At 40.1% G+C, this 15,815-nt stretch overlaps 5 protein-coding genes across 5 annotated transcripts; 2 read left to right on the forward strand and 3 right to left on the reverse strand.

The window, feature by feature from the left end:
* The first annotated feature begins 224 nt into the window (after positions 1–224).
* On the forward strand, positions 225–3,496 carry LOC6555486. The gene is made up of 12 exons (XM_026978996.1): positions 225–299; positions 354–420; positions 494–851; positions 932–1,328; positions 1,388–1,680; positions 1,735–1,902; positions 1,959–2,042; positions 2,102–2,377; positions 2,433–2,689; positions 2,755–2,810; positions 2,875–3,259; positions 3,317–3,496. Exons 3-12 carry the CDS (start codon positions 609–611, stop codon positions 3,414–3,416), a joined length of 2,259 nt encoding a protein of 752 aa, XP_026834797.1. The 5' UTR covers positions 225–299; positions 354–420; positions 494–608; the 3' UTR covers positions 3,417–3,496.
* A 242-nt stretch (positions 3,497–3,738) lies between these two features.
* LOC6555487 lies at positions 3,739–9,593 on the forward strand. Its single transcript, XM_001981834.3, has 15 exons — positions 3,739–3,987; positions 4,048–4,192; positions 4,249–4,431; positions 4,487–4,701; positions 4,761–4,852; positions 5,346–6,218; positions 6,290–6,976; positions 7,032–7,151; positions 7,216–7,625; positions 7,694–8,005; positions 8,067–8,438; positions 8,495–8,748; positions 8,807–8,983; positions 9,033–9,296; positions 9,352–9,593. Exons 1-15 carry the CDS (start codon positions 3,739–3,741, stop codon positions 9,565–9,567), a joined length of 4,569 nt encoding a protein of 1,522 aa, XP_001981870.2. The 3' UTR covers positions 9,568–9,593.
* Positions 9,592–10,792, reverse strand: LOC113564242. Its single transcript, XM_026979927.1, has one exon. It carries the CDS (start codon positions 10,636–10,638, stop codon positions 9,628–9,630), a length of 1,011 nt encoding a protein of 336 aa, XP_026835728.1. The 5' UTR covers positions 10,639–10,792; the 3' UTR covers positions 9,592–9,627.
* A 271-nt stretch (positions 10,793–11,063) lies between these two features.
* Positions 11,064–15,610, reverse strand: LOC6555488. Its single transcript, XM_026979923.1, has 6 exons — positions 15,523–15,610; positions 14,773–15,406; positions 14,529–14,708; positions 14,335–14,467; positions 13,753–14,017; positions 11,064–13,261 (listed from the first exon to the last, which is right to left on the reverse strand). The coding sequence occupies exon 6, from the start codon at positions 13,068–13,070 to the stop codon at positions 11,451–11,453; it is 1,620 nt and encodes a 539-aa protein (XP_026835724.1). The 5' UTR covers positions 13,071–13,261; positions 13,753–14,017; positions 14,335–14,467; positions 14,529–14,708; positions 14,773–15,406; positions 15,523–15,610; the 3' UTR covers positions 11,064–11,450.
* Positions 13,753–15,610, reverse strand: LOC6555489 (alpha/beta hydrolase domain-containing protein 17B). The gene is made up of 5 exons (XM_001981836.3): positions 15,523–15,610; positions 14,773–15,406; positions 14,529–14,708; positions 14,335–14,467; positions 13,753–14,017 (listed from the first exon to the last, which is right to left on the reverse strand). The coding sequence occupies exons 2-5, from the start codon at positions 15,234–15,236 to the stop codon at positions 13,934–13,936; spliced, it is 861 nt and encodes a 286-aa protein (XP_001981872.1). The 5' UTR covers positions 15,237–15,406; positions 15,523–15,610; the 3' UTR covers positions 13,753–13,933.
* Positions 15,611–15,815: the final 205 nt, after the last annotated feature.

Raw genomic sequence — 15,815 nt, forward strand, 5'->3', positions numbered from 1 at the left:
CACCACTTGACAACAGGTGGCGATGGTAAGAGTGTTAGGAATGGACTATGGCGAATAAAACTAATATGGAGCACTTTATTTGGGCGTCGCTTAGTAACAAACACTAACATATTAGTCGGGGCACTTCTTCCCCCACCAGAAAGTGCTCCGAAATGCAAAATGGACATATGTACAAATATGGAAAAGCTTTCACAGGAACCCCAGATGCTTCGAAAGCTTCTGCTGGAGCTTTTCCGAGCACAACCGAGAGTTGCCAGTGGTCATTTCCTTTTTTGGCAGAAAAGTGATTATAGTGCTAAGTAAATTTACTCGGATAAACATATATTTCCTTGATTCTTAAACTATACATGTAGGTGCGCTAATTGCTCGATCGAGCGCATAGCTCATCCCTGTATATAGGTCTCTGGAGGCAAATGTGCGGTGAGCAGGCAATTGATATTGATTAGTACCCCGTCAATAAATGAATATATCTTTCGAACCCTTTGGCAAGCAGTGCTTATCACAAGTTCCCGAACACCCGCAGTGCAAATTGATGTAAATGCGTGAAAACTTATGCCCATCAGCGAGTCAGCCGAAAGTAATAACATTTTCAGAGTCAAAACCAAACAATGACAGCTGATTCCAGTGCACGTAATGTTTTTCGAAAGAACGGCGTTGCCGGCTTGGGCAACAACGGTCATGGCCGGAATCTTATTACGACCGCCAATCCATCCGGAGGGAGTAGCGCCTCGCTGCTCCAGAAGCAGTTGTCCTTCAAAACGCCCGTTGGCTCCAAGCAGATGGGTAAATCCGATGAGATCGAAATGATCGACAGTGCGAACATCGAAAACTTCAATACGCGGTATAATAAGGTACGGCAGCAGTGCGTATGCTTGATATTCACGTCCTAAAGTTATCCAAATTGTGGTTCTATTTTGAATGCGATCTACAGAACAGCATCATAGGATGGATATGCTGTGCCCCGTGCATTTGGCTGCGCACCTCGGCAGCAGTGCACAAAATGGCCATCACATCAGCCACCTTGTTGGTGACCACATTGCTGGTAGCATCTCCCATATTGTTTTTGATAAGCACGGCACCCTCACCTCTGCCCAGAGATTGCTACATGGACGGAGATCGGTGCTCGCCCGCCGTTTCGGCACCGCCGGAATGCTCGGATCCCATCTGCGAGGCGGTGGCCTCCAGCATTCAGGCCAGGCTCAATTGGAACAAGGACCCGTGCACGGAGTTCAAGAAGTTTAGCTGTTGGCGCAACACGCCCAATAAAAATATAACAAACCTCATCGAAATGGGCAACTCCCAGAAGAGCGTCGATGCACAAATGCTGTGTAAGATACCCCATCAGCCACATGACTGTAACTCATGTTAATTATACATTTACTTGCAGATCTGTTCCAGAATAAGATTATGAACGGCAGCTTTGGTATATTGCACAATTTGTTCGATAGCTGCTTGCAGCAGACAACTAACTCAACTGTAATGCACAGGATATTCGATTCCCTAGGCGGATATCTACCTGTTGGTTCGGTGGGACCATCGAGTATAGCACCCTTAATAGCCAAGATCTATGATCTCGGTCCCAGCCCGTTGGTAGACTTATATTATGACCTCAGCTACGGAAGGCGGCCGCACATCCTACTTATTATTAGTGGACCCAGCACTTCGTCAACTATTCTTGAGGTAGTTCGGTGGTCGTATATTATGGAAATGACAATAATATGAAAATTTATTTAGCGAAAAATACGTTGGATGAGTCCGAAAGCACCGCCTAGTCGTATTCGACAAGGGGTACCAATACTGTTAGCCGATCTAATCGAGAATTTCCTACCACACTTTGTGTCATATGCTCAAAGAGTCTCTGAGAAGGACACCATTTTTGAATTTATAAAGGACCTAAACAAGGTTAGTTCCAGTACTAAAGCGGTAATAGAACTTAAGCACTCGAACTTCTCTTTCAGCTCCAAGTTGAGCACTCTCGCCGAGGATTCTGGGACAGCACTGTTTTATATAATGTATCCAGTCTACAAGACTTGTACCCAGTTGTAAGTAACCCTGCCTTATTTCTTATGGAATACATTCTAGCAAATATATATATTTTCAGTTAAATTGGACTTTGCTTATACCACGGAACTGGAGCGGACCCATCGTTGTTAGGAATAGTGATTATCTGAAAGCCTTAGAATATTTTCTCACCAAATACCCAACTAGAGTTGCACATAATTCGCTGTTATTGCTAAGTGCTTTACAAATATTGCCACGGGACTATCCAAGTCCTGAAGTTTGCACGCGATCTACCATGTGGGCTATGCCCGAATTGTCATCAGCTCTATATATTGCTCAACACTCATCCGAAGACCTAAAGGACACCACAAAACGAGTGACTATCAACCGTGCTAAATTGAAGACTTATACTTTAGATATTTGTTCTACAGGCTGAGATCATATTTAAGTCATTGAAAGCGCACTTGAAGAGAGCACCTTCTTTGAAAGGAGCTGCCCTTGTGAAGCTATCGGCATTGAAGATCCAATCACAGACCTGGGAGGGATTCTCAAACACAACCGACCTACTGAAGAGTCTTCAACCTCTGGATATTACGTCCGAATGCTGGTTTCAAAACATTTTGGAGATATACAAAAAGAACAAACTGGAGCCGAATGATATAAGTTTGAACGGAGGCTCCCATGATGCGTATGTGTTTTGTTTCACCATAAAATGGGTTGCTAATTCTAAATCATACATAACTTTCATTGCAGTTGGGCATACCCCATTGTGTCGACTATTTTCTATGATACGCTGAGCCATTCAATCGGTCGGTATACATTTGAAACCCTAAACAGCATAGTAAACTATAATATTTCCGTAAATATTTGCAGTTGTCCCATTATCTGTCATACTCATACCGTACTTTGATGCTGTATTGCCTCCATATTTGCACTATGCTTCCGTTGGTGTTTCCATTGCCAAAGAGATTTTGCGATCCATCACAAAATCGTTTGACGAAAAGGCAATGCGCTGTGTGCCGCATTCTGTAAATATATTCTCGAACTATAGCCGAATGGACATACTGATACACTCGGGAGGAATGCAGATTTCATACCACTCCATGCTTTCCCTAACTGGTCCCATCAAGGGAATGGCCAGACTACCTGGCCTGAACTTAACGCCCACACAAATCTTCTTTTTAGTTTCCGCCCAGGAACTTTGTGCTGAATCGAACTACTTGGGCATCGATACGAATGCTCCCGAATTCGATAATATGTAAGTTACAAAACACAAAAATGAGCAGTAATCGAATGTTATGCACCCTGTTTCCAGATTGGGTTGGCTCGTTGCCCAGGGTGGGAGTGCGACTGAAGTTTTCAAATGTCCATCGGGATCTATGATCAATGTACAGAAGACCTGCAATGTGCTTTAAATATTATTTCACCGTCAACTTAGACTATCTACTTTGTCTACGATCCGAATTGAGTTTAGAATTAGTAGCTTTAGAGACTTACCTACTAGTATTGTTTTCTATTTTAAATGTAAAATGTATATTTTAAATAAATATACTGTTAATAAATTGTTGGTTTATATTTAAATACAAGTTTATTTGAAAACGTGATCAAGTTAGTCGCTAACTTATATTCAAAATAATAAAAATAGCTAGAATCCTAACAAAAATGAAAAGTCGAATTGCTGCTGCAGTACTACATGGATTTTTAATAAATCTACTATTTCCTGTAGCTAAAAGTGAAATGCCCGATAGTATGAACGCAATACTCATCAAATGCCCCGAAAACAATACAAACAAGTCCTGCGAAACTCAATTGATTGTCAATATTCACATGAACCCAAGCTTCGATTTGGAAAACACGGAGAAGTTTTGGGTGGTTGATAAGGTGTTTGATCCCTCAAAAGGAATCACTTCAAAAATTATATCTCCCTATCTGATTGTAGTTAGCCGGGGCGAGCCTGTTGTAATGTACCCTCTTCGGTTTATAAAAGTCAGTACATTTCAAAGCCTATAATTTAAAGTATTAACTAGTGTTGTACCTTAACCTTAGTCGATTAATAATGAGAAAATAAGCATGAAGCCCCTAAAAGAAGTCAATAATAATGCGAAGCTTGGTGGTTCCCCATCCTGCATGACTAATGAAGGCCAACTTGAAACAAATATAAAAGGACAAGAGATGGAAAATGCCACCAGATGTGAGTGATTAATTTGTACTATTTGTGGTATTATGATTTTATATATTTTGTTTTAGTGAAAAGAAATCACTTTCCACTCTATGCCACAGGAAAATCAATTATTTCAAGCATTTTCGGCACGAAGAGGCATAAGAAAAATATACCATCTCGGCGTAGGGATAAAAGAATCAATGATCTCCAGCAAAAGGACCTTTCAAGCCTTGGACTTGTTCAAGTTTTGGATACTGCTGTAACAAAAAGTAGTTACATGATTAGAGATTTCTTATTATGCGCTTGAAAGTTGTATATTTGCAGATTACCTAGATTCCCCTAACAACTTTTTAAATTCCTACAAAGATACGCAGAGTAAAGAATTGGATAAACATAACTTACTTAAATGGCACGATCACTATATTCCTAAATCCAATTCTGAAGTCTTTTCCAGAAAGAGTCAAATGAACACTCAACATAAAGAAAACTTAAAGAGCTTGAACATAGCAGACGATGCCGATAAACTATTTTCCTATGAGGTACATAATTAAAATAATATTTATTCGCTTTAAATTACTTAAATCATTTTATATTTCAGAACTCAAGAAACCGCCAGCAACAAAATAATGAAGGCAAGCTGTACACAGAATACGAAAAATCTGAGGAAGAATCAGTGCCCGATTATCTTTTGTAAGTAATTACTATTGCCAATACGAAAAATGATATAAATATTTATACCCGTTACTCGTAGAGTAAAAAGGGTATACTAGAGTCGTTGAAACGTATGTAACTGGCAGAAGAACACGTTTCCGACTATATAAAGTATATATATTCTTGATCAGGATCAATATCAGAGTCGAACTTGACATGTCCGTCCGTATGAACGCCTCGATCTCAGGAACTATAAAAGAGCTTCCAGAGACATAGATACATAGATGCCCACATTTTTTAAAAATGTTTGGATATTTCTTCATTTTTTTATTAGTCTTGTAAATTTCTATCGATTGGCCAAAAACTGTTTTGCCACGCCCACAATTGGGAACATTTATTTTTTCATTTCTTAATGTTATTCGCAATTTTCCAGAATAATTTGAAATTTCACTTTCGCCTTTCCAGTAGCTGAGTAACGGGTATCTGATAGTCGGGGAACTCGACTATAGCATTATATCTTGTTTATACTTAGATATGAACGATTGGCACAGGAATCTAGAAGGAAAAAAATTAAAGAAAATTTTGATAAAAACTATGTACCACCTCGGAAAAGTATGTATAATTCGAATGAATTTTCAAATAGGGAAGATCACGAAAGTATTGAGTACAAGTTACCCCCCAAAAGTCTAAATGATGTACAAGGTTTTCCTTACGAAAGTGTAGAAAATCATTTTCCCAATCAGAAAAGGCTTTCACATAAAATGGAAAATGAAAATTATAATTTAATAACATCCGGTGATCGGAAAACAAATACTTACGAATTTCCAATTAAGAGAGACAATAATAATCTAAGATCGCATTCTATTGGTGATGTTTATGATTTTCCCCACGGAAGTAAAAAGCACCATGAAAACTACAAGCCACTTTTGGAAGACAACTATGTGGCCCAGGAAAGGAAATATAAAAAGAAAAACTTTAGAGGATATAATAGTCAATATAACAAACACGATTTTTCATTGGAAGCTGAAAAGGATCTTTATTATTCCAGGACCCCAGTCGAAAGTTTATCGAGAGATATGGATTTTCCCAGTGAAATAGAAAATAAGAAAAATAATTTTAAAAATCCCACCTATAGTTATTCAGATTCAAACGGATTTTCACATGGAAATCCATACGATAATAGCCTTTCCAAAGAAAAAGATTTCGAAAGTGGTAATGAAAACCTAAATTTGAACGCACCTAAAGGAAATTTGTACAGCCACAATTTTAATTTTGATACAAAGTTAGAATATCCAAGGTTGCCCGAAAACAATGTTAATGACTTTCCGTGGACTCAAAGCAACATTGGAGACGAAAGCCTCGATTCTATTGTAAACCGTCATATGAAACAAAAACTTCCAGGTGAGCTTAAATTCTATTGCAACCAAGTACAAACAAAAAATGTCAAATTTCAGATAACTTCGAGGTCAAATACAGTTTCAACGCGCCAAATGATTTGAATTTGGATTATTTTAAACCGGCTAGTAGTCAAAAATATTTAGACTTCGGTTCCAAGCAGAACATAAATCCCTATCTAACTTACTCGAAAACCAATTCCTATGAGACGTTGCCCTATCCACGATCAAGAAACCTAAAAAGGATGAAACGAGATGGGCTTCAGGATCGTCATATGGAAAATGGTGAGGACTCGCGATTGGATCCAAAGTATGATGCCGATCTTGACTCGTTGAAAGTGCTGAAACTAAAGCACATAGATGATAATGGGGAAATTCCATGTGATACGTGTGGGGGCAAGAATAAAAAGAAGGATGAAAAGCCCCGAACAATATATAGTAGTGCCTTGGCAGAACCGAAAAGTTTAGAAGGTAAAATTGAGAATGCGAACCCCAAAATTGATGAGGCCGTTCCTTGCGATACGTGTGGTGGTAAAAATAAGAAGCCAGGGGGGAAGCCTTTGCCGGGAGGATTGCCTCCTGAAGTCAACAGTTTAGATGCTGAAAGTGATGAGCGACGGCTACCCGACTATATGATACCGTGCGAAAGTTGCAAGACAAGCAATAGGTATACAGAAGGCAACCTTGAATCTGCATCCTGCGGTTGTGTTACCAACTCAAAAGTGTGCAATTGTGAATCCTCTAAGTTATCCAGAGCTTTAAACGATAGGTAATAGCTTAGAACTAATACATACCTTTTGAACATTGACAATTTCCATGTTTAGTTTGAAGGAATGGAGCTATACGGTCTTTAATATGAATAATCCTGTTCCATTTTTAAGCACCAAACTACGTGTTTTTAGAAGGCGTCACAACACATGGTGGCTGGTTGTTCCGATAGTAACGTAAGTTAAAAATATAGTTTATGGTTTATTATTGGTAAATAACTTAAAAAATGATTGATTATAGGCTTGATAGTGTATCAGGCATATTTGCAAATGATAACTTTTCGGCCGTGCTTACTTCCCACATCGATATGATTCGCCTGGAAAAATCAACAGGCTTCTCGAATCGAAATCTAGCTGTTCCTAAAGAAAATGAGAAGGCATTTGCTAGAAAACGACATGCTATTACCCTAAAAGATCTACAGAATAACATTGGGAATAGTGTTCTGCTCGATGAATCGAATAAGGACGTATCTATTCGGGAAATAAAAAACTCTTGCAACTTAAAGGTTCAAAATGAGGAAAGTATGAAAGGCTTGGCTAGTAGAAGCATCAAAGGATTGGGATATTTACCAGTTTCTATGAATGCGCTGGATAATTGTCCTCATAAGGACAAAACCCTATGCCTAAATATTCGGGAAGATAAAGTACCAGGTGGTAACCTCAATAACACTAGAGTATATATGATTCGAACTTTTAAAGAATTTTTTTTATTTATTTAGAATTTAGTATAAAAGTGAAGATACCTTTTCGGGAAAATGCTCTTGTTATGCGCAATCAGCATATGGTGAAAATTTCAAGAATCATAACCGATGCAACCACAAAAGATGCACTTCAAATTTCGATCGATGTTATAAACAAAGGTTTTGAAGCACAGGAATATACCATATTTGTTTGCAACTGCGATATTTTGAAAAGTGGATCAGCATCGCACACTGCCAGAAGATTATTACAGCCGGATATTGGGCAAACCGTCACTTTTTTAGTGCCCTTGATAATAGTCTCGAAAAAAAACAAGAAGTACAGCTGCGATGGTAGGTTTGAAATTTTGAAATATATTTGTAGCACTTTTAAAATGTTCCCTAAACTTCTAAGTGATGGTTAAGGCCAGTACGGATTATGATGAGAGTGATACCAATCTGCCGAAACCCGTTGACCCAAAAGTAGGAGTTATTGCCAAAAGAACTATGGAAATTAAATGCCACTCGAGGTGCTTTTGTGTTTGGCGTTGTCGATGTCACTGCATTGGAAAGCTGGAGACTTTCATCAACTACAATGCCTGTGAAAGAATGGATCCCAAGTCCGAAAAAGAGGCTGGTCTCGTCTACAACTGTCCACCTGGTAATGAGCCAAATGATGTGTGCATCAAGGACGTTTGCAGCGATCGAAAAGAGGAGATAACTTGCAAACTCACCTGTAAAGTCATAGCCATTACACTGCTCGTTTTGATGTTGCTGTTCTTATTGGGTAGCAAATATTATAGAACCTACGAAACTCAATTTCAAATATCCTTCCGTCCACAGGACTTTTAAAGGCCATTCTTGGCATCTGCATTACTTGCATAGGTCGCTGTGGCTTCGACACAGTGCAGCCTGGCAGGACATACGAATGCACCTCCTGCATAAGGATCTTTTTGGTCAACTGTTTCTTCTTCATCATATATCCCTTTGCCTGTTGGTGCAAGTGCTTCCGACCAAAGGCGAGGGACCTCATAGAAGCCAGTTCCGATTGGGATTGCATTTCTCAAAACGATGAAACACAAAAATGCACCTGTGATGTAAGCAGAACAAACTATATCGCTTTCCAAAATTTTATATATTCGAATTATTCTTTAGAAAAATGAGTCCAGCTGCCGACTCCATGGTGGCCAGGATCTACAAAACAATTTAGTGCTCGCCTTTGCTCCACTGCATGAAAATGGCCTGTTCAAGGACGAGAAGTCAGACGACGAGGAGAGCCATTTGTTTATCCTAGAAGTGTTGGAGGAGAGCAAAAGTTCCCTGACTAAAATGGTAATTAGCAATCGTTTCCTTACAGAAAATGATGAGTCCTTCCTTGCAGATGAGTCAAGTCATGGATCCTGTTCAGAATGTTGAGCAGGCCACTGAAAGTAATGCCGATGTTATGGCGGCCGAGGAGTTTGTGGAATGTCTGCGGAACTCGCAGGTGGCTTATAGAACATTGAGTTCGCCAGTTGGCGGAGTAGTCAACATCCCGGATAACTTTCAGTATTGCGTGAAAGGGTTCTTTGTGCAAACTATAAACTCGAACTTTGAGTTTATGAGCTATCATCCACTATCGCAGTTTGTTGGAATCACAGAGGAGGTACTTACTACCAATATCATCTCATTCTAGTAGCTTACTAAAAGTATTTCTTTAGAACGAAGTTAGGGCTCTGGCACAGCCGCGATACATCCACTCTAATGAGTTCTCTAGAGTCTACGCTGATAAAATGGAGGTTCATAAGGCAGCTGATCTCTCAGTGGTTCCTCCAATGGATGTTCCTTGTATCAACATCGACCACGGAAACCAATTGGAGGGTTCCTTTGTTAAACTCGCAGCGCAGCAGGAAAAAATGAAAGCAAATCAGACCTAAGCATTATAATCGTAGCTTATTTTATTAAGTTTTGAATAATTTACATTCTTAAGTTGTGTGCTAATTCAATGGAACGTTGTATGCTGAGTACCCATTAGATGGAGTGGTACTCTTTATTTCCTTATCCAGAATTTCAGAAATACCTAACCTAATGTCTATTAGGCCACTGCCGTCTGAAACCTCACTTGAAGTATCACTTACGGTCTGGGATTCAGGTGAAGTGGCAGTTTTGTTGTAGTACTTAATAAAGTAAACTTCCGTCTGATTCGAAATTGGGCTAACTGCATCCACTTGATGGTCAGAAATTGGCGGGTTTATGGATAACTCCGAGCTTGTTTTCAGTAAAGCCTCCTCTCTGTGGAAGTCATCTTCTACAGTCTTGCCAGGATCTCTGAATTCGTAGACCGATGTATTTTCAGATGCCTGACCCTGGTGCTCATCCGGCGAATCGTAAGGGAATCCACCATGGGCCACCGCTGTGTATAAAGGCACAACTCGATTGCTATGCTGCAGATTGTTTCCAATGATGTGTGATGGCCGAGGGTCGATTGACGAGTATGCTTGACCTTCTGAATAGGCATTGTGGGCGTTGAAGTCAGATTGAGCTTGAGCCACATAACTTATGGTCGGTTTTGGTGTGGTATTGGGCACAATGTAGTGGTAATGTATGTGCTGAACTGGCCGTGGGTGTTGTATTTGCAATTGAAAATCTGATTGAGTGTTTATTTGCGATCCGTACTTTATATGAGTGGCTGCTGGGTTTCCATCGATCTTCTGCTCTGGAGCAGCAAGTATTTGGGGTACATCATGGGGACCAGGGTCTTCCTGATCAGCACTCGATGTACGAGTTATATCACCTATATAACTTGGCGGTGGCAGGATGTTCTGATTAATTTCCTTATGACTTGAGCGGTTTACGATTCTCCCTATCGATTGAGCTTGAATAAGGGAGTTTTTTGAAGCTTCATCTGTTGAGTTAAATGTATTATCTTTGTGTATGGCAGCACACTCTCCATGGAAACTGCCATATAAAATGATATTATACGCCACTAGCACTCTTATCCCAAGCATTTTTTTATGAAGTGGACAAATGTATTCACAAGAGACTATCAGCAACTGTCTTTAATTCGCTTTGCATTCGGACTTTATATGGATCCCAGATTACATAAATACACTGTGTATTGCTCGGATTATGTCAACGAATCCCAACTATGGGCCTTACCCAAAGCGAGCTTGATTTGCTTACTTTTGGTGAAAGTCAAATCGAATGCAATTAATAGAGGCTTGATTTGCGTGGGCTGTCGAATTAATACGTTCATAAAACCACCCAATTGTATAAAAGTTTCTCTGGAAGAGTATAAATATAAACGAATTTGACGAGCTTATATAAACTAAACAAGCAGCAGTGAAAGCGGAATTTTGTTGATTAACTTGAAGAGTTGGAAACTTTACAAACACCCCAACACAGGCCAATGCAAAATAACTAGATGCATTACTTAGCTCTTTATAAAGATTTTATTACTATAAAATGTATTACAACAAATATGTAAAATGACAATAAAATGAGGAAAAAATACACTATTACACACATATATATGCTTGCGAATGTAGTTAAGCCTAGAACTCAGCCCCATATTGTTGGCAGGGCATTATAGTGTTACTTAATATAAATGCAAAATCACTGTAAAAATTTCAAACTTAAGGTACTACTAAAATTATTATTTATTACTTGTTTATTTTATTACTCATATTTAGATTCGATTGATATATATAAGACATATATGTATGCTTTTGTGGTTTTATATTTTGTATATTTTCATGACCTATGAATGAGCTATGCAGAGACACTTTAATATCGGCTTTCGGCTTCCTAGCGAACGGTTTTAACAGGTGGTTTCTAAAAGTGGATCAGGCTTATAAGTACTCGTAAAGGGGTTTACATTATTAACAGTTGTGGAATCTTTGGGGGCTCGTGTGAGGGAGATAAAGTCTTCAAGGTGGCTGGTACTCTGCACTGCGGCATCCCTACTCACATGAAATTTTTCCGTCTTGTGAGAAGCCATCATTGTGTGACCATCACCCACGCCATCAGATGTCGGAATTTTACTAACGTTACGATCGCTGAGGGACAAAGAGATGTTCTTCTCCAAAGGCGGTTCACGGATCTGCTCGGACAGTCGGCGGATATTAAGGGGCAGTTCCTCCCGTGATTGAGTGGGAATCGATAAGGAGCTATGTCTAGAATGCAATTTCTCTACCTGAAGCAATGATCTTGCTTGATCGTTTGGACAAAGCAAATTACCATGGTTTTGTTGTACAGATTTTCTAATATGGTTCGGCAATGGACTGGAAATCTCCTTTACCTTGTCCGGTAAAAAACTAGCTGACTTGCTTTGAATGTTGGCTTTCAGATCATTAGAAGGCTGGTCGAGTGACCAAATTTTATGCGGCGTATTGCGATATTGTGGAGAGAATGGAGCAAAAAGTAATCCTGGCTCATTTAAAAATACTTGATCGTCGTCCTGCTCCGTTTTAGAATGCTTCAACTGCGGCTTTGCACACTTTGATTTCTCAGTTCTGGCGGAAATTAATTTGTTGTTTATGGAAGAAAGGGATTTTTCGCGGTAGATATTTTTCTTGGGAAGCCGTGAGACTTCCCCAGCAGCGTCTGTTTGTCTCTTGACCCACGGATCGATATTGTGATGCATGTTGTTTGAATACTTTTCCGTTTTCGGGGACAGGCTGTTCTTAATGTGCGAATTCTTTATCCATGGATCCGAAGGATACACCAAACAGCCCGTACTCCTATTGTTCGTATCATACAGAAAGTTAGCTTTGTCTAGCTCCAAGTTGTTGGGGGAAGTTTGCTCCGATTTGCTAATCTTATGGGTAAGCTGTCGATAAAATTGATTGTCTGAATTAGTGGAGAGCTGCCTTGTTTTTTGGGAATCTAATCGAGAAGACTTCGTGATCTCACTGTCGTCGGAAATTATGATGGCCTGTTGAAAACCACTCTTATGTAACGCCAGTCTCGGGGACAGCGATTTTGTATCCTTTCCAATTACACTTTTCAATTGCAAGCACCCCTCGGTTGAATTATCTAATGCGTTTTTTTCCAATGCTGAAGATAGTTTTGTGTCTTTAAATTTACTAATGGTAGACTTGCTACCAGTATCTGAACTCAGCTTAATTTTGATTTCCTCATTTGTTTCCGATTCTGACCCATTCGACTTGTGGGCTTTCTCACAATTGCATATTACAGTTGATGAAATGGATAAGACGTTTGGACTGTCCTTTAGAGATCTGTTTGATGCCACTCTTTTTATACTTTCGGCGTCGATTTGTTGGGACACTTTGTTATTTAGATATCGACCGGAGAGTTGCGTATGCTGGCTATTTAGATGTATATTAGCATTCATTGGTGAATGTGGAGAGAGTACTGGAAGTGTTGGAGCAATATTTGGTTGTTTTAATCGAGAAACAAAAAAGCCGTTCGACTTCATATCAGTTAATGGTGGGGGGTCTTCTTTCCTATTTTGTTTGCTATGTCTGTTTCCGCACGATTTGCTTGATAGTTCCCTGTTTGGGAACTGTGGTGAGAAGGGTTGGGCTTTTGAATACGAGCCCGACTGTTTTTGCTAAAGAAACTTCTGCTCGAGAGCTTTAGTAGAACTCTGGCTGGAATTTGAGGCACCTGTAAAAAGAGCGAACACACACATTAGATGTTATCAGGTAGCTGATAAGAAATTCAAGAGAGAGTTACAAATTATAAATAACAAAAAGATATTCACTGTTTTTCCTAAAACCGTTGAGGCCAAACAATAAAGTTGTTGCAAGTAGAAAACGGTTCACATTCAAAGTATCAAAAAATTACTTTATTCAAACTTTTTGTCCTTACATATTAAAACCATATTACTGAAGCATATTGCTAATAGATCGTTTTAGAACTTAATGCGGTTACTTGTTTGATTTGCCTACCAATATGGTTATGTATAAGATGTTATGACCTATGCTTATTCAATTAATATGAGGACCAGGATCACAATGCTGTATGAATGGGGATTGATCTTGGTGCAAGTCTCCTGACAACTATTTAATTATAATCTTTGTTAAAATGCAATTCTCGAATGTATTGATGCAGCTGGATAAATAATTACATTGCAATACTTATAGTTAATTACAAACCATCGTTTTCAATCCGTTTGACATTTGTATCCACATTCTTTTTACTTGTTTCGCTTCCTGCTGCAGGAGCAGGGTTCGGGTGTTTTGAACTTAGGGACGCACTACCGGCGGCAGGGTTTGAATTAGATATTACACCCGATGTAGTGTCACTAACGCCTCCGTCCACATTATTCTTTAATTGTCATTTCACGAGTTCCACCGAAAGAAACTTGCGCAGTCGCTCGTAATAATGCGGATGCAGTTCCACATCATTATGCCCAGCACCCTGAAATCAAAGATTCTCATGAGTTTGCAAATTAGGTTAAGTTTCCAGTCGTATCATTAAATAAATAAATAAAAATCGATACGATGAGATCGCATTGCAGTTATGTTATGTTTTGCGTTGCGTTGCGTTGCAACGATGAGATCCCATTGTCAATTTTAATGTTTATAAAAAGCTGTGAGCTCGATACGAGACACAATCGATTTCAGGAAAAATACGAAACTATTATGAATGAATAATAACAATAATTATTCCGGTTACAATGCTGATTAACAAGTGCATAACCTGCTCTAGGCAGGTAATCAATCAAGAGTAATTACCTCCACCCAAAACGGCTCGACAGTCTTAGGACATCGCTCGTAGATTCCGATGCCATGGGAAAAGTCAATGACTTCATCATCGGTGCCGTGGATAACCAGAACCGGAGCCTTCACTTTAGCCACCTTATCAATGCTGCGTGGAAAACCGATAGCATCAGAATTGGTTATAATCGCAAATCAAAAATTTTACTCACCTGGGAAAGGCGTCAAAGAACCAGGTTCTCTTTGTGTTCCTAAAGACGACCCTTAGGCCGGACATCAGCGGCGAATGGAGTATCACAGCGCCGACCTCGTGACGCGAGGCTAGGTCCACAGTGGGCACAGTGCCAATGCTCTGCCCATACAAGATGATTGTCTCCGGGCTGATGTTGAATCTGGTTTAAGGGTACACAACGAGTTAGAAGAGGGGAATCATGGTGGTAAATTATAAGTGCTTACCTGGTTCTCATTGCCTGCCAGGCTGCCTCTATGTCAGCATACAGATTTTTCTCGGAGGGCTTGCCGCCACTCATTCCGTAGCCGGAGTAGTCGTACCCAAATATGTTGCAGTTAATCTGGGAGCCCAGGGTCAGGTAGAAGCTGCTCATCTGGCCCAAATCCACTGCATTCCCGTGCGAGAAGAGCAGCGTGTACTTGGCATTCTTGCTGCACCTGACATAGATGCAGGTGATCAGGTTGCCACGCGAGGTGCGCGTAAAGAAGGCCTCCACTTTCGATTTCTCACGTTCTGAGTACTGCCATTCGGCGCGGTCGAACAACTGCAGGTTGTACCGGATGTTGGTATCGTCCGCCGGGGTCAATTTGTACGTGGGCTCCGGCGGCTGGAAGGCCAACTTGGCCGCAATGGGACCCGGACACGGGGGGCAGCAAAACATGCAACAGAGCTCGCTGATACTGAACATGCTCGCTCCGTGCCTCGAATGCCTCTACGGAATGCTAACGATTTCGATTTCTCTCCGCCAATGCACGATTACCATCAACAAAGGACTAACGGAGTTTTGGGTTCAGACTTCGGGTTCGGGCCAATTCGCGTCTATATCATCTATCCGTGGACGTGCAAGTGGTCAATGGGCTAGGCGAGTGGGGTGACGAGACAAACATAACATTTCGGGCTCAGTTCGCACACAGAATTCAACATAATCGAACGGTTAATGGCTAAATTGTCTTACAGAAATTTGGTACACTCACATTTACAAAATGGCAATGTAGATAGGCAAACAACCACAAAGAAGTAAGGTGGCTAAAACGCCCTAAAAAACAACGGCGCTTTCGGTATTTATAGTGTGACCGCCTGCGCAGCGAGTGCAAAATGCCAGCGAATCGAAGCTCTATTTTCAGGGAACGAAGTGGAAACGGAACGAGGGAAATAATTATTTATAACTTTTAAAAAATTGTGAACTATAGTTAAGCATAATAATTCTTCTATATTTTATGAAATAATAATTTTGGGATACTTCAACTTTGAGCCGATAACCGATCTG

Source organism: Drosophila erecta, unplaced genomic scaffold (genome assembly GCF_003286155.1).
Source record: "Drosophila erecta strain 14021-0224.00,06,07 unplaced genomic scaffold, DereRS2 tig00000000-arrow-pilon, whole genome shotgun sequence".
Classification (NCBI taxonomy): Eukaryota; Metazoa; Arthropoda; class Insecta; order Diptera; family Drosophilidae; genus Drosophila; species Drosophila erecta.